The sequence below is a fragment of the Centrocercus urophasianus genome, unplaced genomic scaffold, assembly GCF_019232065.1.
Source record: "Centrocercus urophasianus isolate 14NV4802_14NV808 unplaced genomic scaffold, USGS_Curo_1.0 seq_18, whole genome shotgun sequence".
Taxonomy (NCBI): Eukaryota; Metazoa; Chordata; class Aves; order Galliformes; family Phasianidae; genus Centrocercus; species Centrocercus urophasianus.
The window spans coordinates 12,305,513-12,329,284 of NW_024884733.1; the positions used below are offsets into that span (position 1 = coordinate 12,305,513).

General features: G+C 37.4%; 1 protein-coding gene across 2 annotated transcripts in view; it reads left to right on the forward strand.

Annotated features, from left to right (window-relative positions):
* Positions 1–23,772, forward strand: part of DPYD (dihydropyrimidine dehydrogenase) — a 317,433-nt gene that overhangs the window by 225,892 nt on the left and 67,769 nt on the right. For both annotated transcript variants that reach the window (XM_042818948.1, XM_042818949.1), the window contains 2 exons: positions 3,442–3,562; positions 4,462–4,581. In XM_042818948.1, the coding sequence (XP_042674882.1) occupies positions 3,442–3,562; positions 4,462–4,581 (241 nt within the window). The remainder of the gene's footprint in view (positions 1–3,441; positions 3,563–4,461; positions 4,582–23,772) is intronic.

A 23,772-nucleotide genomic window follows, 5' to 3' on the forward strand; every position in this document is an offset into this window, starting at 1 on the left:
CGTTTCTACTGTGGTGTACAGGTGTCACATCACAAAAAATTCCTCCAATGGAAATAGGTGTATGAGGAATACAGCATTTATTTTCTGGAGAACCACTACAGAAGGAAAGTCTGTCACCACAAGACTGCACTGAGGAGGGATACTCGCCACCTCACTTGACTATCAACCACATATAAGAAACCCGTATCAACTTTATGGTATTTAAATTAATTCAAAGGCAAGATGAATCCTCTGCAATTTAGAATTAGTACAGCCAGACATTTCTGTTGTAATCTCTTCATAGTTTCATTTATTTCCATGAAATACATGGAGGGGTTACATACTGTCTGCATAGCTATTTCATGTTCGTTGTTAAATATTCAGGATGTATCTGCCTTAGGGACAGTAGGATGTGGGATTCATCTCATTACCAATGCCAAATATAATCAGAAGGCAACTTGCTGCTTTAATTTTTTGAGTACTTATAGGTATTGTTGTAGTTAAAGTTATCACGTGATCATTTAGAAAAAAAAGGGGACTAGTTGTTTTTCCTCTAGTATATCTACCCATTGGCAATGAGTAGTTAGGATTAAAAGCTCCTTTTAGCCCAAGGCTATAATGAATATTCAGGAAAAAATGAATCTGTACTGCTGTTTGGGGAAGTAAAAAGACAACCTCTGTAACATTAAAATCTCCTGTGCCTTTGGAATAAACAAGCAATATTTGATTAAGAACAGGAAGACAGAAAACACAGTGATGTTCATCTCATATCAAAAGAGACTACATATGACATTAAATTACCAACAGATTCCTGTAGATACAGTGCATGAATCAGTATTATGTCTTAGCTGACAGTAAATTCATAAAGTTTCATTTAGATGGTTAAAAAACAAACAAAAATAGAGGTGCAGCAGGTAAATTAAGGGTGGTAGCAGTAGATGTTCAAGTCCATCAAAGTATTTGGTCATTGCGGATTAACACAAGCAGCAAAACTGTGGTACAAATTCTATATCAATTGCACTGCATAATCATTAATAACAAAACTGAAAAACCTAAATATTTGTAATAGAAGCGTTAAAAAATGGACTAGCTTAAGCAGAATAATGTTTTAGTTGATTGCTGATTTGCAAATGAAAATGCCCAATTGTTTTTACAGCTAATAGCTGCAGATATAGCTGATTTTACGTATCAAGCCATTTAGAAAATGCTTCTTAACTTTGTAGGCTTCACAAATCACTTTTATCATGATAAAAGTTACAGGCATTGTCATAAAGTTGAATTGGAGTGAAAAAAAAAAAAAAAAAAAAAAAAAAAAAAAAGTATTTATAGTTATTTATATTGCATTTGCAGTGACATAAGTATTTTTAGGGGAGATTTTTGTAACATAATTTATGTGCCTCAGGGTCCATTTCCTTACAAGTTATATTCTCATCCTTTGAATGTTTTATAAATCCAGTCTCTGCTAAGAATGATTAAATGGACTTTGTAAATTGGCCTGAATCAGCAAAATATGTAAGTAAATTTAAGTCTGTACATGACCGCTTTAAAACTAGTGATTGGTATCAGGTTATTTACCTTGTTAATTTTGCACCTGAGTTTAAAACTGTACTGAATATGATAAAAATAAAAATTCCTAGAAAAGTTAAATTTAGAACTGCATTTCAAATTGGGATAATTTTTTAGTCAATGATTGCACTTAGAAGTAAATTCTGTCTTTTTGGTCACTTATATCTTTCTCAAAAGCTGTCTTCTAGTGTGAACTCTACAAATCCCTCTCTGTCCAAAGATAAACTCTTAAGGACTGGCTAAACTGTCTTAGATAGGGTGGAAAATGGGCTAATGTGAACTGAAGAGGTCTGTTTTTGTTGTTGAGTTATTGTTGAATGCAGATTAAAATAACTAAAATTTTGAAGTGCTAATGTGTGTTGGAATAAGATTTTATATGACAGCACTACAGCCATCATGAAGTCAGCATAAGGAGTTATGCAGTGTCAACATTATTGTGGGGTTTTCTGAGGAGAATTATTTACATAAGGAGTATACAATTCACATCTTCTAGAGGGTCTCTCATTTCTGCATTGAGCCTCAAGAAATCTCAAAAGAGAAATTAAAGTCAAAGATGCAACTACTTTCATACTACCAGTGCAGTGTTCATCCATATTTCATCAAAGCTCATGAGTAGGGAGATGACCACTTCTATTGGAATGGCTCTGCTAAGTCTCAAGATTTTACTGTTCACATCCAGCACTGTGTACTCTCTTGGAATGCAGCCTGTATGTTATGTTTGCATTTTACTGCTGATGTGGAATGACAAAAACAGCAAGAGAACGTTACCTGTGTGTTCACTAAACTGAAAAGATTCTTGATCTGCACTGGATTGTTTTAAGCTAAACTTCATTTAGCTTTATCCCATTTTCATAACAATGCAGCTTTCTGAATTTTTACAATATCCAAATGGGAGAGAATTTTTCTTTTATGACAGACCTAATTATCTGTGAGAGTGATAAAGATTTAGCAAATGTAAATAATTGCTGCAATACCAATTAACCTACCCACAGGTTATACTTGTAGTAAATCTTGTAACAGTTCTTTTTCTTGAATCAGGTTGTGCATCATGTTCTACATGCTTTAGTGCTGCAAATTTTAAGATATTTGTTGAAAAAACATTAAAAGGCAACAGGGGAGAAAAAAAAAAGTGAAAAACAAAAAACAGCAGCACACACCCTAATAATATTGGAGAATAATGGAGCCAGAATGTGTGCCAAAATCACAGTGTCACTTTCACTGTGGTGTTTTCATTGCAGAGGATAGCAGAGGATAGATTACTGTCTGCGTGGTACCCATAAGTGAATCAAATGCCTGGAAGTCATAAAAAGCAAACAACTGATTTTGATTTTGTGCTCTAAAAGAGCAGATTTTGATCTTTCATTTACATTTTGGATGTCCTGAGTTAGTCTGCCTGGTCAGAAAAGAGTCCAGAAATGCTGAATTGCATTCTGATAGCCTTTCAACCTTGACTCATCCTTATTGTTCTGATCAAGGCACAATCAGCCAATACTCAGAATTGCATTATTTGACATGATTGTGATTATTTTCATCTCACCTCACGTAAAGTAAGCCATTAAAGTTGAATAGTAATATTTAAAATATATGGATAAGGACACTCTCTTTCTCTCCAAAATATATTGTTCCCAACTCTGGCAAGGGAACATTTTGTGTTGTTGTTGTCTTGTGCAAAAAAGCAAATTTTCTTCTTTTCATGGGCTAAGCTTTCTGTAATGAATATGCAGTTACTAGATGTGTCTTAAATAAGCTAACTAGTGAGATGATGTTTGGTCCCGACGTGTAATTTCAGAAAATCACAGTACAGCCACTTATAGCAGTGTTTTGTATTGCCTTGATATACCTTTTGTTCATATTACTTTTAATTATGTTCTATATTTATCTGACCTATTTGAACAGGATCCAGAGCTGGTGCGGAACATCTGTCGCTGGGTTAGACAAGCTGTTCAGATTCCTTTCTTTGCCAAGCTGACCCCAAATGTCACTGATACTGTGAATATTGCGATGGCTGCACAGGAAGGTAACTGACTCCACTGCACAAGCTGTGCAGATTTACTAATCTGCTGGATGTGGAGGGGACATGGGAGACTTGCAGAAATAATAACAGATAACAATTAAATATGAAAACAATTTGTTTGACGTTTAGATGAATGCTGTGATCAAATGTTTCTTAATTTTGTTCATGTTTTATTATAGAATACAGCGATATATAAAGAGAATTATATTAGATTAACATTAAAACATAATTTTGTTTGCTCACTCATATTTCTATTATTGTTTTCATATGTGTTTACCACACCACTGAACTTTCCCTTATTCTTATGTTTAGAAGTAAAAATAGTGTGTCCTGAGAAATGAGACGCAACATTTGAGGGTATATATTTTTTTTTCCTTCCTTACAGCTTAAAATACAGCAGGGTAGGAAATTAATTTAAAAGTAGGTTTATTAATCCATCTCTTAGAAACAGTCATTCTTTATCTGTTGAGTATTTCTCACAGTAAGAACCTAGAATAAGGGCTGCCTGGTCAATAAAGAGCTGCTGTTGGCAGCTTGGAGGGGGTGCCCTCAGTGTTGGGGTACCTTCCAGTGTCAAACAGCCACTGTAGTAGATTCCAGCTCGCACAGCTGAACTGAAAAGATCTGCCTGTCTACCCCTATTTCCTTGGTGCAGTCTTGTAACCTTAACACCTCTTTCAACTGATGCAGCCTGCTGAAAAGCTAACGTTAAATTTGTCAGCCCTGGACTGGTTTTAAGGACACTTCTACGCATCCCTGTACAGTTTGTTGCTTTCTGTCTTCAGCTGTTTATTTGAAATTCTAGTTATTTTACAGTTTCACCATTTTTCTGTTGTATTTTTTTCCTCTCTTGTTCTTATACTCATTATTTCACAAAAAGTGACTGACCTTCTCTTTCACAGGTGGCGCAGATGGTGTTACAGCCACCAACACAGTGTCAGGACTGATGGGACTGAAAGCAGACGGCACACCTTGGCCAGCAGTTGGTGCAGGACTGAGGACCACATATGGTGGCGTGTCAGGTAGGTGTTGCCCTTTTTGATGCATACGGCTTCCTTGGAGGCTTTCAGAACATCAGGAGGTCCTTGTAGTGGGCTAGAATATCATGTCTGCAGTCGCACCGAGTCCTTAAAGCTCACTGCTGGTCAATGTTTCTAATAGTCATGACAGATGGAACAGATTAAGTGTGAAGGCTCTTGTGTTGCCCTTTCCTTAATGGTAAAAACGCTGCATCAGAATACTGTGATAGGGTCACTGGAGAGGGAGCAAAATCTCTTCTCTTGTGACCCTTGCTTTTCCTCAAATTTTTCATTCTGTCACAATTGTCAAGCCCCGCGTTAGACAGAGGCTAATGAAAGGGCATTGTAGGAGGAAATATCAACAATCCAAATGCAGTGTATATTTCATAGCCCGAACTCTGGCTTATCCTCCTGCCTTCCCACTGAATGCACCTCTTCAAAGTAGATTATTTCATCCTCTTCCTACTGTGGGAAAAATGATATATCGTATTAGGCAAATATATGCATTTTCTGTAGTTTATTCCTTGAAATATATATTCAGAACTTGCATAGACCGTACTTCCAAATCTGCTTCACAGTTTAATTTTAAAACCAGCAACAAAACTCTTACACTCCAGTTCAGTGCTTTTGCACACTAATGAATTAATCTATTGACCCTATGCACTCTGTTGCTGTGACAACATGAACTTGGCCCTGCAAAGACAATACTGTGAACTTCTTGACTTCACTGGTATGGAGATTAGTCTCCTTGGTGATAGAGGTAGCAGTAAATAAATGTAACAGAAGTAATAGTGTCCTCATGATTGTCAAACACTATTTTATCAGGCCCGCCTCTCACTGCACCCCAAAAACATAATCAGAAAAAATCAAACAGGCAAAAAAAAGGCTTTATTTTATGCAACTGATGTTATCCTTAGAGAACCATAAGAAATGCAGCAAAAGACACCGTTTAAACAAACTTTAATTCAGACAAGTATGTTCATTGTAAAATTGCTTTATTGCCTTAGATAACTGCATGGAATTTGGAATTTTTTAGAGAACGCTAAAAGGCAAGAGACAGATAACAATCAGAAAAAAAAATGTTATACCTATTGCATAATGATTATTTCACAGTGACAGTCCAATAAGATGTTATAATTTTAATATTATGCAAAATGGGAGGAAAAGGGGAACAAGGAAAGAATGGCTACAGCCCATTTCAATTTCTCTAGCCTGCCATGTTGACAGGAAAAGAATAAAGGAGGTCACAGTGGGTGCTGTGCATTAAAAATTAATAAAAGCACTATTGCAGTAGTATTTTATATAAGTAAGACCATTCACATTTTCTCATTTAAGTTGCAATTTCTGAATAACCCTTCCAACCATAAGTCTGTCTAATAAAATCTATAAGATGGCTGCCGTATGAAATGTGTGTCTCATGTCACGAATTTAAAACATGCATGTAGTGTAAGTTATAGTGGTACCTGGATGCTCAGCATTTCCATGTTTTGTAATTCTGTTATAAATGAGACTCAAGGAAAAGTTCTCCATTTCTTTTATTTATATAATGTGTGGGTGCTTGTATGTAAGTATAGAAATATATTTTTCTTCCTGAAGTTTTGCACATATCAAAGGAAATGGAAGGTGACTTTTTGGAATGCACTATTACCTGTGATGCAAATCTGATGCATATTTAAAAAATATGAAAAACATTGGAAGTGCTGTTTTCAAAGAGTGTACAGTTGCAAACAAATAAATAAAGGTTTCTTGCTGGTTCTTACTGATTGACATCAGTAGGTTCCAATCCCACAACTCATTGTGCGAAAGAAAGCCACATAGCCAATAAATTCAATAGATGCTGCACACGCATCGCAGTATTTCCTGCTCAGTGATCAGGGTATAATAGCATACAAATTTTCAAAACAAGGAGAGCAATTTTAAATCAGGAGAGCTAGCATGCTTTTGAGAAGGCAAAAAATGGGAAAGCACTGGCCTTGTCAGAGCAAGGGGCGGGCGACCATGGTCCTGAGCTCTGTCCCTGGCCACGGCCTGCAGGCAGATGCTTGACCTTTTGCTGTGCCATTCTCCTGTCAGCTAAATGGCAGTAACACCACCTACGTGCCTACAGTCTCCCCAGAGAGTGCCTTGTGCTCCTCACACAAAAGTCGCTTTCCCATTTTCACTTGCTTAAACTTGTTCTATTTTGTTCCACTGTGTTGTTTGATATAGTGAATAAGCTTTTGTTGTTTGTTTCAAATAATTTCTCTCAAGATATAATTCATTTTTAAGTGAAAGTCAGTGTAGTGAAAGTCAATGTTGTTACAGAAGTGATAAGTTTGGGATTTTTCTGCATGTTCTTCCAAAGCACGGCTGTTTTATGTTTTCCAGTGAGCAAATCTAGAGCAGATACAGAGCACAGCCAAGTTGTGTCTTGCTTTCTGGATTTTTTCCAATTGCATGGATTCTCTTTCTCTTCTGGCCTAGAGCTGGCCCCTACGTGGCAGGGACCTACAGCACAGGAGCTGATGAGGTGAGGTCCTGCACCTACAGGGCTGTTGCACTGCCAGTGCTGTGTGGTATGGCTGCAAGAGATGGCAGCCTTCTCATGAGGGGACCTGTCGGGGTCTGGAAACCCACCGCAGCTTGCAGCTGGTTGCCCTTGGGGTCGCCTGGTTGTGAGGAATGGTTCATAATGGACTTTTGGTGCTGGATTGAACTGGATTTTTTTTTTTTTTTTAAAAAGAAGTTTATCTTGTGTTTCCCCACTATCTTTATATATGACTTGTAGGAAACTCCCCAACTCCCCAAAAAAGTCAGAGGCTTTTAAAGGCCATCTAGCTCAATTCCCCTGCAATTAAGAGGGTTGCTGACAGCTTCATCAGGTTCCTCAGAGCCCCATTCAGCCTGACCTTGAATGTCTGTAGGGACAGGGCACCCACCATCTCTCCCATCTGGGCAACCTGTGCCAGTGCTTCTCCATGGACACTGCAGTGGAAGTGGCAGCAGGTGGCCAATGGAATGCTTGAGGTTACCCTCAGCTCCCAGTGTGAAGGCCAACGTTCTACGCTCAGACACAGGGCAGTAGACTGGCTGCTGCCCACTGGCTGAAGGATTCTGCTGACAGCCTGAAGCAGGCTGCTGGGAGGGATGAGCAACATGGTGGCCAGTGCTGCCAGGGACCCGGCAGCAGGGCTGTGTAGTGTTTGTGGAAGCTGGGCACTTAGAGGACAGCTGTTCTTCACCATGTCATCAATTCACAATGGCCACGCATTTCTTAATACAGTGCGGCTTACCCTCTCCAGGTGAGTGTAACACTCTAGTGATTTTGATGAAGGTTTCCATAGAAGTGCAAATAATGAAAGTCTGTTAATCTCCTTGCCTAGCAGCAGCCTGACATTTTGACTTGCAATCTTCCCTACCTTCTGCTGTTTAAAAACATGCTCATAGATGGTGATGTACTGAACAAAGATTTTCCATGTGTGCCTTCCCCTTGTCCTCTTTGCTCTTCATCATCTGCATTTGAGGTAGCAATGCTGGAAGGTTGTTGTTCTTCTTCCTAGAACAGATTACCCCTGCAAAGGGATTGGCTTTTAAATTCTTTTTAGATGAGTAAGTGACAGGTTGTTTATTGTGGTTTGTCCAACATTAATAAAAACTAAAAAAACAGTTAGATTCTGAATTGTCTTTGGGAAAAGATTCATTTATCTGTTTTTTTTGTTGTTGTTGTTGTTTTTTTTTAAAGTTCTAGCATATTATGTAAGTGTTTCAAAGATGCATAGACTTAATGAGATTAGTTAAAAACCCCATTAATTTAAAGTTGTCACAATTAGTGTTTGCTTCCCGGCCAGTGCTCAGGAAGTGACCTTCCTGTTCTGATATAATTCGATCAGCTGAAAATTACTAAACTGTGAGAAGCACGGCTGTTTCCTCCATCCTACCCTGCTGTGTGGTGGGTGGTTTTGACAGGGAGGATTTCAGTATCCCAGGTGAGCGTTTGGCCACTGGACTGTAGAATTAGTCTCTCTCTATCTCCCCCTCTTCCCTGCAAATATTGAATTATTAATACAAAGTGAAACAGCTCTCACAGGATACGCAGTATCTGTAGCAAAGCCTGCTGACCTGTATGACTGTGTGATTTGGGAGACCGAGTTTTAAATCCCTGATGTGAGTCCCACCCGGGTCTCCTGGACACAAGGTTTATCCTCTGACTATTGAGCATGGTGAAATCTCCTGTGTTTTTCTGCACTTTCTACCTCTCTTCTGGTGCCAGAAAATCTTTGCAGGAAAAAAAATCGCAGTAAATTTGACGAATTTGTATTTTCTGAAGAAAATTCTTTTCTAATTGGCACCACAGAGCTTCAGCTGAGCCCAAGGGCTACTGTAGCCCTTCTCATTTTTGTGGACCTGTTACATGAGAGGACAGTGCAGTTAAAGGGGCCAGGTGTTCATCCTTTTTTTTATAGGTTTCCAGGAAGTACTCCTTACTGAAAAAGTGAAAATGTCCTGATAAAGCCTCCAAAACATAGCTATGGAAATAAGCCCTTGGAATGAAAGAAAAACATGGCAATTAAGATATGGCTCCCTAGACTGTATTACTATCATACCTGCAGAAGTTGAGGCATCATTTCATTTGCATTAAGGAGCTTTTACAATTGACCCAGCAGTATTTCAGGTTTGAGAATATATAATACATTAGATTCTTCTATGCATGCAGCACAGAGTATTCATTTCTTAAAAAGAAGCTAATACTGTTATTTATCCTCACAATGAATAATGATCACCATCTCTGAAAGAGATTATTTCATCGGTATAAATATATATGATTTTGAAAATGTGTTTTGTAGGTACTAGAGTAGGATGCCAGGTTTCCCAGAGAAATGCTAACATACTGTCAGCAGCTACATGCTTTCCTAACATTTATTTCCTTTAAATTTATTTTAATTTTAGAAAGCTTTTTTTTGTGAGCACTCGTACCGTACTTCCATATTACAGATATGTTTTATATCACACATCACATTGCAGCACTATAGGATATTTATTCCAAGCAAAATAGAGCTTCTGTGTGAATTTCCATGTTTTTTTGTTCTTCTTTGTCGCATGTTTGTTTCTTTGTTTTTGTCTGGAAGCCAGATCCTTAGGGGATAAATTTATAAAACCATAGACTGGACTTAGCAAAAAACTTAGGTTAAAAGCATATCTCTCTGCTGTGCACTCACTACATATCCTATTAATGCTTTGTTGCAAAAATGTTGCAGGATTTTACAGTAATAGTTCAAACACTTCATGCCTGTGTGCTGTTACAGATTTATCCAATTATTATGTGCTGTAGCATTTTGACATTATTTGCATGGATATATGGTACAGCATATTAATGTGTGCATGTTTGTATGTTTTCCAAAACAAGAGAGATTCAGAAAGTTGTGGTTCTATTCTCATAGCTGACCCCAAGAGAGGTCAGAAAGAATATAGCCGGCTAGCAGATTCTGTAATTAAATGGGGGAAAGTATAATTGTTGAAAATCAGCGGAGGTGGTTATTTCACTTACCTTTGAAGTATGTTAGTGAAGCTTTCTCTTAAAAAAAAAAAAAAAAAAAAACCAAAAAACTCACACACAAAAATACTATCAGACAGCATTTGTGACTTTTAAGGGAATATTTTCAGGTGTTATTTCATAAATTAAAATATATACGTTATATGAATTACTGACATTATTAATAGGAGCATATATTATAATCTGAAATGTATGATTCAAACTGAAAGAGGTAAATTTAATAATATAATAGTAATAGCTGCCTTTTAAAAGAAAAGTGGGGAAAAAAAACAATAACCAAGAGTATTCACTGTCATAATCACAGTTCTCTCAGTGACTGCTCTGTTGATTTTGGTCACTACCAGAAAAGCTGCCCATCATTGGAAATAAAACAAAATATATATATGCATATGCACTTCTGTTTAGTGTAAATATTTACTGAGAGTTAAATGCTATTTATATTAACATATATTTATAAAACAGTTTAGATGGGAACAAGAAAACAAGTATACATCATAGTACGATTTTAATTTTGGTTTATTATTTCTTTTAAATGTAGCTCAGCCATTAAAAGCCCTTATTTGCATATATTATGTCAGTATTCATAAAGAGTCCTCTGTTTTCTGTGGTGTCCTTGCAGCAGTCTGATTTCTCTTAGAGTTCTGCCGTCACTGGTCTGTGTAGAAGAGATCAGAGCCCTAATAATAGATTTTTGACAGGGAGCTCGCCTGCTACCTGCCCTACACAAATCCTCACTGTTCATGTTTGCTTCATGGCAACAAAGCAGACAGAAGGAAAATGCCAAGTGCTGAGTTTGAGGTACAGCCCTGCCATAGCTTGACATTTCAGCAGAATAGCAGTTTATGAGATGCATAATTTTTCATCTGGGACTCAGCTGCCATTTTCATAGAAGCTTGCAGCTCATTGACTGACTGGAAGTAGGGCAAAGGTTTACAGCGTAGATCAAGGTCTACATCCTTCCATGGCTATTTATAAATAAGTATTATTTTCCAGATAGGGTCAGAGAACTAGGCACATTTTCTTTGCATTTAGTATTTTTGAGCTAATTTTTTTCCTACAAAGAAAGCACTTTACACTTCTAGCACAGGTGCCATTTGTAGTTGATTAAAAATGATCGTAATTGATTTCATTTGCCAAAAGATTAAATGAGTCCTGAAAAAGAATGAAGCGTAGGTCTTTTCACAAAGCATTTAAACAAAGCCATGTTTTCTTCTCTTACTTCAAAAATCCCTCATTCTGAGCTTGAAATGAGTAAAAAGTCTTTATTCCCGAAATGTAATTGGTTCGTGTTTTGTTATTGTTATAAATTGCATTTAAATTTTCACATTCGTGCACTTGTACCTGGGAAACAAATGCAGTGTAGTACATGTAAAAGAGTGTTTAATTTAGAATTACACATCTCTGTGAGCTTCAGTAACAGTTCACCATGTCACAGTCGCATATAGAACAATGGTACAGTACATTGGATTAATTAAAGAAGCCTTGCAGAGAACTGAATTCTCAGTATGTCAAGATTTCAATTTTATGTTAAATATTTTCTAAAGGCCAGACCCTTAAATCTCAGGGGCTGTACCAAGCAGTGAGCTGTGAATTTAACCATAGGCTAACTGCTAATGATAAGGAAAGGAGTCCAAGTTGAGGCAGCTGTAATACAGTCATTGGATTAGGCTATCAATCACTCAGTTCCCTGAGGAACAGGCAAAGACGACAAAACAGTGAAAAGGGAAATTAGGAAGGGAGGGCATGACTAGAATGAGATTCTTCACCAAATGTATCTGTTAGTTGGCTGAATCCCTGAGCATCAGACAGAAATGTCCAGCATTACTCTCAGACTAAAAGCCAGTATTTGTTCAAAACTCCTAGAAAACCATCAAATCATCATTAACTGTTGCTGGTACGGTGTTCTAAAATGTAACTGGGCATATTCTTCTGCTTTGATAGCCTGTAATTTCATTAAACCACTGCTGTTGAACACACAGGATTTGCCATTTACATTAAAGCTCGTATGTAATATGTCCAGGTGAAACAATTCATTTCCCAAAAGAATGTGTTTTGTGGTGTTTAGGTTTTTGTTTGTTTGCTTGTTTGTTCATTTTTATGAATAGATAACCATTAGGATTTCAAATCTTACTGATGGTTGCTGAAGGCTGATGCAGATGATGATTCAGCTAAATCTGTAAATTTTACTCAGATGTAATATGGTGAAAAAAAAAAACAGAAATAGAGAAAAACTGTGACGTAGCTTGTCCAAGCATGGATGAAAGAGCTTGTGGTTTTATTTTGCACACAACTAGATGCAACTAGAAAGGATTGGAGAAGTTCATGTAATCATGGAGATTGCCATGGGTAAGCAAAAAATGCTTGTGCAGTTAGCTGTTTAGACATTCTCATTAACAAAGTGTGGAAGTGAATAGATGAATTAAGAGAAAAGTGGAAGCATTTTAAAGCAGGCTGATAGGACAGATGCTTGAATTGAAACTTGTTTGCAGTAATGGTCAGAGATGAATGTACCACATGCATGCTATGACCTGGTAAGAACTGCTGATATCAAGACTGAACCTGTTAGCATAGTCTTTGTCAGCACTGGTTGATTGTCTTTCTGTGTCTGCCAGGTGTAGGAGAGAATGTTATCTCTTCCTCTCGTGATCACCTCATCCAATTTTAAGCAACTGCTCACAGAAATATCTCTGAGGGTATTTTCGTGCCATATCTGTAGGAGATCAGTGTATTGACAGAAACATGTATTTCTCTCATAAAAAAATGCAATTCATATTGAAAGTTGTTTAAGTATAATTATTTAAAAAATCTAATGAATTATTTATTGGAAAAAAAAATACTTGCCATTTAAGTACTTTCAGTTTATTCTAACACAAACATTAAAATATTAACAATAATTTCAAATAGATAATAATTAAAATGATAAAAATAGAGAAAGCCCTCACAGCTGAGTTTGTTTACTAGTAAGTCTCAGCAGTTCTCGCAGTCTGATCTTTCTCACCTCTCTCCATGGATAATCACAGTGAAGTCAAAATGTATTTTAATTCCCAAACACAGCTTGAGCAAGGTCAAGAGACTCTAGCAAGGTCTACCTTGAGCAAGGTAGAGAGACAACTCTGAAGTCTTTCATACAAAGGAAACGCATATCTGCTTTCAGAGAATGGACCTAAGCCTGGTAAAAAGTTTTGCTCACTATAAAAGTGTGCATAACTTGCAGGAACTGAGTGCCTTATGATATCTCAGTGGCTACTTAGCAAGTGGGAGGAAGGATGACTCTGGCATGCTGACCAGTCTCCGGCAGTCATGCAAGTCAGTCTAGCCTTCTGCTCTAACTGCTGCAGACAATATAGGAGAATATTTTATATACAGAAGCAGTAATTCTAAACAATTAAACATATGACTTGTTTAGAGCACAAGAAGGTTATTTTAGCTGGCAGTGTTCAAGTTGCAAAGCTTTGTTGCAGCATTAGCTGTGCAATGGATTCAGATGTGAATACAGGTTATGAGACCTTAGTGAGTTTCATTATAGGACGCAGAAGGAAAGACGTGACAAAGGAAACTGGTTCCGAATTTATGTGAATATATGTTGGTGATAGAAGCTACTTGCTGGATTATGCAGGGATTATAATTGTCTTTTCTGCCATTTTTCTTTCGACTTCGTATCTGAATCAGTTGCAGGGTTGATTTAGTTGAAAAATAAAGATTTTGCTATATATTTAATGTCAAAATACGAGTTAACAAAAAGGTTGTAAAATGTCATCTTATTTAATATCTGTTACCATGAAGCTTATGTTGTTCATCCTTCCCTTCTGTGGGACATCAAGAAAGGCCAACTGACTACTGTCTCAAGATATCACTGCTCTGGACAGTACACCCCAACCTGTGTGCAGCATGCTGGCTCCTCTGCCTCGCTAGCTCAGTAGCTTTGGTAACCCCAGTGTCTTAAACATCACTGTGAGGGTGTTGGAGTTCCCATTATTCTCCCTACCTACGAAACTCTGGATTGATGAGTTTTGGAATTGAATTAGGAAGTGTTTAGAAGAGAAGATTTCAGTGACATTAAAGTGAACATGGCTAAGTTAATCTAGTTGCAGGATATTCTGACAATCAGATACAAGGGATTTTGAGGAAGGGGAGTAGATCTTTGGAACAACTAACCCAGGGCTTTGCTTTACATCCACCTATGCCAAAACAGTTATTGCTGCTGTCCTGCTTCCACATAGGAGAAACCTTCACAGTGCTGGTTTGCTATGATTTATGATGAACTAACCATAGTGAATATATTTTTACTCATCTAAATCCTACTAACATTCTGTATTTTTAGTGTCCTACTCGAGTTATGAATAAATCCTAAAGTCAATCTCACACGTAAAATGCAGAACACAAATTATAGCAGGTTTGTTTAACTGAAAGAACCTGGGTTTGTATTTCAGTGGACATTACTTCGCCCTTCATGGGTTATTATGAAAAGAAAAAAAAAAAGTATTTCACAACTACCTCGTTTTTATTTTATCTTTTATTTTTTGCCTTGCAAAAGAATGCAACAATTGTATAGTAGGCAGGTAAAGGATCTGCATTTTATTGTGTATTTTCATGCATGTATGTCATTGCATGATAGGAGATATACAAATATCGTGCTTGCAAACAGTATATAGAAACATCTCCTACAAAATCTTTCAGGAAGTCTGCTGTAGTAATTTGTTTTTCCAATGTATGCACAATTTACTATATCTATGTTGCCAGATAATTGCAAATATCTTCCCTATTAACATGCAATGTATGGCCATCTTTGCAAAGTCCATTTTAAATCCCAAAGGATGCTCTGAATGAGGGATTTAGCCTCCATTATTTAGTTTGAGAGCTGAGTGAGAACTGTTGAGTGTAGCAGACATTGTTTCAGAATGAGATGCCCAAATCCATGGTGCAGATGTGGCAGGTGTGCAGGAAAGGCGTTTTTAATGCCAATGAGGTCTGGGAATAAACCTGTGGTATCACACCTGACTCAGCATAGAGGTAAGGCTGATGCTGTGAAGAACTTCATTTCTGACAGCTCAAAAAGAGGAAAAACTCTCCTTTGTTCCACGAGCAGACCTGCCAATGAGGATGTAGTTAACTGTGTTACAGTTGTGTCTGGCTGTTAATCTATGTCTCATGGCCCTCCCGAGTGACGTACTGTTTTTCAAAAGTGTGTATGATTACTCTAGTCCACATTTTGGCTGGGCTGACCTTGTCTCTCTCCGTCACTTATTGTTATGCTTACACCGTTAATGTTAGACAAGATGCCTGTGTACTGATTACACCAGCTTTGGCAGCGTTTTAACTGATTTTTGAATATATGCCCATTCAAGAGCTATTTGGATTTTAATAGCGAGTACTGAGATAAATCTTCTCATTCTAGTCCCTGATATGTTCTGTTTTATCAGGAGCACTTTCAGGGAAAGTGTTACCAGATGAGGCTATTTAAGAATCAGCTGCTTTTTCTTTTAAATTAAGGAGCTTCTTCAGAAGTCATAAAAGACGGGATTTGAAGAATTCAGACCTCCAAGGAGGAGCTGGTGGTTCCCTAAGAATTATTTTAAGAGTGCCTGCTACTTGATACAATCAAGATTATTCAAAGACTGAAGAGGTTGCTTACACCTTCATTCACCATTTACCCAGGAAACATGCATGTGTCTGGGAGGCTTCTTTTACTCTTCTGCCTTGTCACTATGGAAGAGATGGGCATTCTCAGGGCTAAGGTCCTTTCTCTCCATTGACTTCATCAGGTTTTTATATTTTTAATTTAGGTACTCCTATCAAATGGCTTAGATAGTTTAGGCTTGCATTTTTTAGGCAAGCTCATGATTCATCATTTTTTGGTGCGGATTACACTTTTTTCCTAAAAACACAGATGTTTCTGGTTTTAGCATACTCCATTTTATAATCTGATGTCACCATAGAAAGTGATACTTGTGTGCTTAACGTTAAAATATCTTTCAGTCAGCTAATGTAAAGCATCTGGTGTTCTTCTGTATTTTAATAAACCCTAATAACAGTATTGCAATCCCTTAATGCCGTTTCTCATATTCTTGTTACAGTAGGTATATGGCACACATTTTCTGGTTTAAAAAGCTCAAAACAAATTTCAGCAGTTTAATCTCAGTGTTAGGAAAAGGATCACAGCAGCTGTTATAGTATTTTGTATTTAAGCTAGTTTTTGTAAAGGCTTGTGACACGCTCCCTGGGTGCTAAATATTGACAAGCATGCTCTGGCAAGCAAGACCTGGCTTGGTGAGGTAGCACAGCTCAAGTCTCTGCATTGACACTGTAACCCAAATCTGAAAACTATTATCCTACTCCATTTATTTTGGCTTTATAGGTGATGCTGACCACTTATATTAGGGATTTCCACTGTATTTTTAAAACTGTAAGTTTGAATTCATATTTGATTTAGGACAGCAACACATTGTGCATCTGTGTTTGCTGACACCTTCAGTAATGTATTGTGAATGGAATCACAAAAGGCAGCATAGAACCTTCATGACTTCAAACGTTCAGAACGGAAGCAAACACTGCATGTAAAATAATTTAAAAATCACATTTTTCTTTTATGCTGGGTAACAGACCATGTCCTAAAACTGTGAGGCTGTAATAGCTGTTGATCAAAAGTGAAGCTTGGGCATGTATTCATTATGGGATATAATTTAGAAGATTAATTTTTATTTATATTATGTAACTGAAAAGAAAAATCCACCTTTTTTCCCACCCTAATTGTAAGTGCAGCATGTTTATAATGTTTCTGGTTTACTTTTTGAATTTCTGAATAAAGAACTTAAGCCTATTTGGGCTTTAGTAAATTTGGCATGTGGACTAAATTGATTACCAGATGCATTGTGCAACATATGGCACTGTACAGTCTTTGTGTGCTTCATAGTATTCCTTAAATTAGCAGCATTTGTTTTGATTCCAAAAATGCACTTGTCTATGCTTTCTAGTGCTTTGGACTAAAATACTGGCTTTTCAGTGCTAAGCAGATGTGTTAGAATTTCCTGTGGAACATTTATGCTTTTGTGAGTCTTCCTCTTTGAGCACTCCACGCTCAGCATTACGTTAGTGATAGCCCATGCAAATGGAATCTCTTCATTATCGTGTCTATATTCACTGTTTAAAAACTTAAGAATTCCTCATAATTCTCCATCACCAAGGACAAGGAAGCGAGCCAGTTTTACCCAAAGATATTACCCATGAGTGAATCAATTTTCAGGTATGTTTTATTTTAGATTAAAAAGAAAACAGGAAGGAAGGGGTACATAATTCTCTGTGAGAGATATGAGTAACAACAGTCCTGCATTCTTCTGTGAGGAGGTAGACTTCTGAGCTTAAGGTTGTGTTTTGAGTGGGCATAAAAATTCACCCATGAAAATGCACAGAATAAAGTACCAAGGTCTGGGACATTAGTATGCAATTTAGTTCTAAGAGCAGCCTGCTTGAGTTGATTTAGAGAGGTTATCTGTAAAATAGTATACCTTAAATTACCAACAATTTTAGAGAAAAGAGCAATATGATGACCTGGTACAAAGGATTTGTAACCAGGAGGACTGCATGCTGCCTCTTCTCTCCAGATGAAATTACTGTTCACACACACATTTCCTCTCCAGGTCTCCTCCTGTTCTTTTCTCTTTTGAGATAAAAGTATTATAACTTTGTATGATATTTTGATATTCTCTACTAAAAGACACTGCGTAAGTGCCAAATATTGCGGTTGTTTTTTTAATTTCTTTGTGGTAGCAGCTATGTGTGCTCTGAGCAGTATTTAAAATCAAAAAACACATGTGGGTCCCTGGCTTTGCATTAATTGCCCTTTACTTTGATCACTGAAGACCAGTGAATGCAGTTTAGGGCTGCGTTACTATCATTTTTCTTCAGTGGAAGCCAAGGGGATGAGTAAGTACATAAATTAAGTCCCTTACTCACCCTCTGAGCTGCCCTCATTGGATAACAATTAAAATGATCTGACAGAGCAACACACTAAATTCCCTAGCATCCCCTTCTGTTGCTCTGAATACATAAAACAAATGAGTGTTTAAGCCTATTAATGCTGTTATTTTTTATTAATGCAGAAAGCAGTGTTAAGATGCAGGTGTGTAATTTCATCTTGAAATCAGCACTGAGTTACATGGTTGATACAAAGGCAGGACTGATATAAACGTGTTTTAATTACTAGCCCTTGATTATATATCCAGAGCTAGTAGAGGCCTCTGCAAATAAGGTCTGTGCTTCCCTTATGACATGGATGGTTTACGCAGCACGGACATGCTATTATTTTGCTTTCCATTAAGACATTAGCTGTTCAGCTCACTGTACGCTCTCAGCTAGAGAAGTGGCATGAAACCTCTTGTAACTGCGAAGGTTATTAAAAAGAAGGAATGGAAGAAAAAGTTTTTCTTTACAACTGTCAACCACGCACAGCCAAGGTCTCAGCTAATGCCAAGATATTGACACTCTGTGGGGGCGGAGGGGCCTATTCTTCTACAGAAAATGAAGTATTGTCATGCAAATTTCATTACAAAAATACAGAGTTGTAAGGAACTAAATATTTAGAAACTTATGTACCTAGTTATAAAACTGTAATTATAAGAAAGTGTTGGTTGTGTAAGGAGTACTTCACATCTGTCAGAGTGTTTTAATGTCTACAGTAGTTATTAGCTGAATATTTCCATTATTACCATTCTGTGAGCAACTGCCACGCTTGAAACTGATTGATGTTTAAGAGTAAAGCGCTTTTATTACATGTTGCCAGCTTCTGAGGGCCAATCTCATAACCTACAGTGCCTTCAAAGGAGTGATGATACCTCCTTTTTCTGGAACAAATCACATCTGAGGAAAGTGAAAGAGTGAAAGAAACATTTATTTCCTTATTTAATTCCACAGAACTTTCATTGCATTGTACACTGCTCTGCTACTGAGTTAATATAGTATTTTATCTGCCAAATATGACACTGGACAAACACAACTTTTACAAGAAGAGTGATGTTTGAATGTAGGCAACTAGCACTGCGGGATGGCTTGACTTGAGGCAGTGACTTTAATTGTGAGTTGATGGAACTGTGGTGTCATTCTTTCATTGCCTGGGTGCAAAGCAGTCTTCTGACAGGGTGTGCTGGTTGCAAAGTCTTCACTAATTTTTTGTTAGTTTGTGGATTTGTGCTCTGCACAGATCTGCAATTTCAGTGAAAGAAATGTATGACAAAAAAAAAGTGAGAACCTCCCCACAAAGTATTTATCTTCTAAAGGCCATGCTGTCTTGCTTGAGCCTAGGCCAAGCTTTTTGAGTTATTCAAAGGAGGAAAGCTGTAAGAAAATATTGCAGCAAGTTGACCATAAATAACGCTCTTATGGGAGTGTACTTTTTGGAGTATTTGTGCATGTTGCTCAAGAATTAAAATTTTTCCACCCTCACCCTAGATGTGACTTTACTGAAACTGATCTATAAAAGCAGAGTGCCCTCCAGCTCCAGTGGAGGCTGCTGGGGAATGTGAGTTTCTTGTGCCTTCCTCCCAGAATAAGGCAGAGAAGGAAAGTAATGTTACTTTAACACCACCATAAATGTAGTGCCCAAGCTCAGCTTGTAGGAACAAGTTGACATGCTGATCTCATTTTAACACGTTAATGACTATATTGGTACTTTAAACTAGCAGTTGTTGGAAAAGTTGGAAAGCATTTGCCCCAGATCTTAGAGACTGTGTATTAAAATAAGACAAATCTTGAGACTTGGAGAATCCTTCCAAGAAACTATTATCAGCTGTTTTCTCCTTGCTCGTAATTTGATCATCAAAAATCATATCACCTTCAGCATTCATTATGAACTGCTCTGGTTTTCATTCTTGTTCACCTGACTCTTTATCTGCCCAAATCACTTTGTGTCAAACTCAAAAGCTTCAAAGTGAAATTTCCAAAAGGCACCACATTTCTCTTCCTTTCTAAACTTTACCCTGACAGCAGTAGCTTGCTTTCCACATATCTCAGCAGACTCTGGTGTGCCTATTTATCTTTCCAAATGATGATGTGCCCCACCTGCTTGTACACACGTGCAGATCTCCATGAATAATCAAGGTAGCTAGTTTCTCTTTTTTTATCAGCAGAAAAAAAAGTGTCAGATAACTTCCTACTCATCCTATGGCAAGTAGGTGACTAAGGCTGTATGCTTCAACTACCTTAGCTAAAACTATCAGTTCTCCTACTTTTGGTTGCGTGAGTCTTGAGAAAAGGGAAGTGTTGAGATAAATGGCTATGATACACACAGTGCTGAAATAAACATTTATTTTAACACATTGTATGTGATGAGCCATTTATTTTAACACTTTTCACTTGAAGTGTTGAAATAACAGGTTTTATCAGGGGACGTGTCATCCACTGTTTTATGTATATGTGAATATGGAAATATATCTACTGAGTGTGCATGTATATATATATTCACACAGATTATATAGATATGCAATAATAATATGGCAGATGTGTGCATAGACACATGCTATTACACCTGCAAATACTGTATTTTCAGCTGAACTGAAGTAACTTGTTTAACAAAACTTTTGTTTGTGCCATCCAATGTGTTTTTTTTAATATATTTTATATGTATATTGTGTATATAAATAGATACAAAGACATCCATACATATCATTTCATGTTACAGGGTAGTACCAACTGGATGAAATAAAATATGTAAACCTCATAAGGAGATAAGCATGATAATGGGTTATGTGAAGAGGGGGGGAAATACTCATTTAAGCTTTCTGTGTTCTTAGTTTCTTTAGTTTGCTGTACTTTTTTACATTCTGCTTTCTTTGCTGTAAGGGGCTTTCTGGGCCAATTGGTATTGAACAGTGCAAGGTATGCTTCAGGTTTTGTAGATAAGCTGCAAAGATCATTACTACCTTTTTCAGTAATGTCTTTATTTTTAAAATAAGCCTCAACATCCAGCTCAGCAGTCAGTTGCCACTCTGCCAGCACGTCCTTAATGCATTGTCTTTGTATGACCTGAGCTCTGTGTGCACTGAAGTACCCACACAGGCGCTTGGGCACACACACATCTTGCTTCCTGGCACCAGGGTCATGTTGACCACTGTAGTTGTTTGTTGAGGAGGTTAAAGCTGTCTCAAACAAAGGCAGTACTGCTTCTGAAGCTGACAGGGGCAACCGTGCCTTTGAACAAATCTCTAAGCTTCTGGGTAAACAGCTACAAACACTTCTACTAGATTTTGAGTTAAGCACAACTGCCTCTGCACTGGGATGGATGGGCTGGAAATCTCAGTGTGTGCTGGAGGGCAACATGTCTTTCAGCAGAATTTATCATGAGCTTCTTTGTGCTACTGTGATAGTTGCAGTGGTCTTGTCTAGTAAGTGTGGAAAGTACTCCTTAGATGGTCCATCTCCTTTTGATGCTAGTCTAATTCATATCTTTTTCCTTGTATTGTGCTGGGAGTACATCTCAGTCATCAGCAGTACTTTTATTATTACTATTGTTAGGATATTCCAAATACAATCAAATGATGAGTAAGCATTGAAATTAATTAAAAAAAGAAAAAAAAAGAAAGGAAAATAAAAGAAGGGAAACAATTATCGGAGAAAATATGCACCATCCCAGTACATGAATGTTATATGTAGTTATGATATACTAATGAAAACTAGTAGAATGCAATCAGTCAGTGTGGTGCTAGAACCAGAGTTGGCAGTGATATTAAAAAATGGTGAAATCTTGACTTTATTATGGTCACCTGAACCTTTTTGATTTATTTGGAGGAGTTGGTGTACCACCCTTCAAAAATTATCAAAAAAATGAAATTTTTGGCAGCCATTGATTTGAAGATGGGGCTTACTGTTATGCCATAAGATGACTGACGTCTCAAATGATCTATTTGTTAAAGGAATAAAATTTCTAATGGATAATATCCAGAGCCAGAACAAATCATGCATTATTATTACTGATGTTGGCAAATGACAATGAGTAAGTAGAAATGGACTGAATAGGCTGTAAAAGACATAAGGAACAGTGATAGGACTCTTGTCCTGGTCCTAAGCTGACTCAAGGAACACTGGGCTGTGTACCATCAGAGCTTTGGCAAGGTCTGTCGTTAGCTTGCTATTTGGCACTTCCTGTACTTTTTAGTGCACTGAATATTGAGTGCCCTATTTTGGGACCTCTTTGTGGATCATCTTTCCTTCTGAATGTCTATTCATTGGATTTTCTTCTGCAATAAAGAAGGCTGCTCCAGAAGTAATGCCTCCTGTTTTATGATATTGGCCCATGACATCAGAGGCAGATGATAGTGGTATGGTAGTAGAGACTGAACCTTCCCACCGATGTTCCACTATATTTTGTTGTTATATGGCAGATGGCAGCAGAATGACAGTTTGACAAAATGGCAGCAGATGTGGAACTGTGTGTGAAACAAAGGTGTGTAATTGAATTCCTCCATGTGGAAAGAAATGGCACCCACTGACATTCATTGATGCTTGCTGAATGTTTATGGAGACCAGACAGTGGATGTGGGCACAGTGAGGCAGTGGGTGGTGTGTTTCAGCAGTGGCAACAGCAATGTGAAAGGCAAGCCATGTTCTCAATGGCCATGTAGACTTCTATGACTGCAGCATGCAGACTCTTTGTTCATCACTGGTGAAAATGCATAGCAAATGGTGGTGACTGTGTTGAGGAGTGTTTTGCAGCTGAGAATTTGTTCTGCCAAATAGTGTTACAGTTCTCTTCGCATCCATTGTAAATTCCATGGAAATAAATAGGAGGCACTACTTTCAGAGCAACCTACATCAATGCATTCACTGGCCGTTTTGAAGAATATGCCTGCTACACTGTTTCATTAAACTGCTGCCTTATCGGGTAATTGTTTAAACATAATGCCACAGCACTATCAAAAGGAAAGGTGAACTAATGGCATTTGCAAATGTCAGGGATTATCTTAACACTTTTATTATAGTTTATAAAAAGTAGGTTCAGGGCATTCCATGGCAATTATTTCCACAGAAATTGGTTATTTAAATAAATTGCTAATTATCTGGATATGACAGTATTGAAAACCCTGCTAATGAGTTATTTGATAAGTGTAGCTTATGGTGGCCACCTACAGGTGGGAGAGAGAAAGAACATACAGAATAATTGCAATAATTGCAAGAAACGTCATGCAAATGATTTTTTTATGTACTGTGCATTTCCCTTGACTGTTTACAGATACAGGTAATAGATATATACATGGTACTGTGATCACCAGTTTGAGGCAGCTCACATATTTGGCACAAAATTTCTTCAAAAGATCTATGTTTTCTGTGTTTATTTCATAACCCTCAAACTTTAGTTGCTTCCTGCAGGATTGGACTGCTCATCTAGAGTGCCTGTACTTTCCCATATCAATTCCCTTGTGTAAAGCTTTTTCACCCAAATCTGGTATTTGAAGTTACTGGCTTCTGTTGTCATTAGCTGTATTAATTTTATCTGTCAGGGAGATAACAACATCAGCTGTCTTCTGAGAATGAATTTAGAGAAACAAGGAGAGTGATGTTGCTCAGATTATTATTATTATTATTTTGGTAGCACAGAGTTTAGCGATAATTTATTAAACACAAATAATGTTGCTTTCTGTATCAGCTTATTTTTCTCTGCAATATTTATGGTTTGTGGT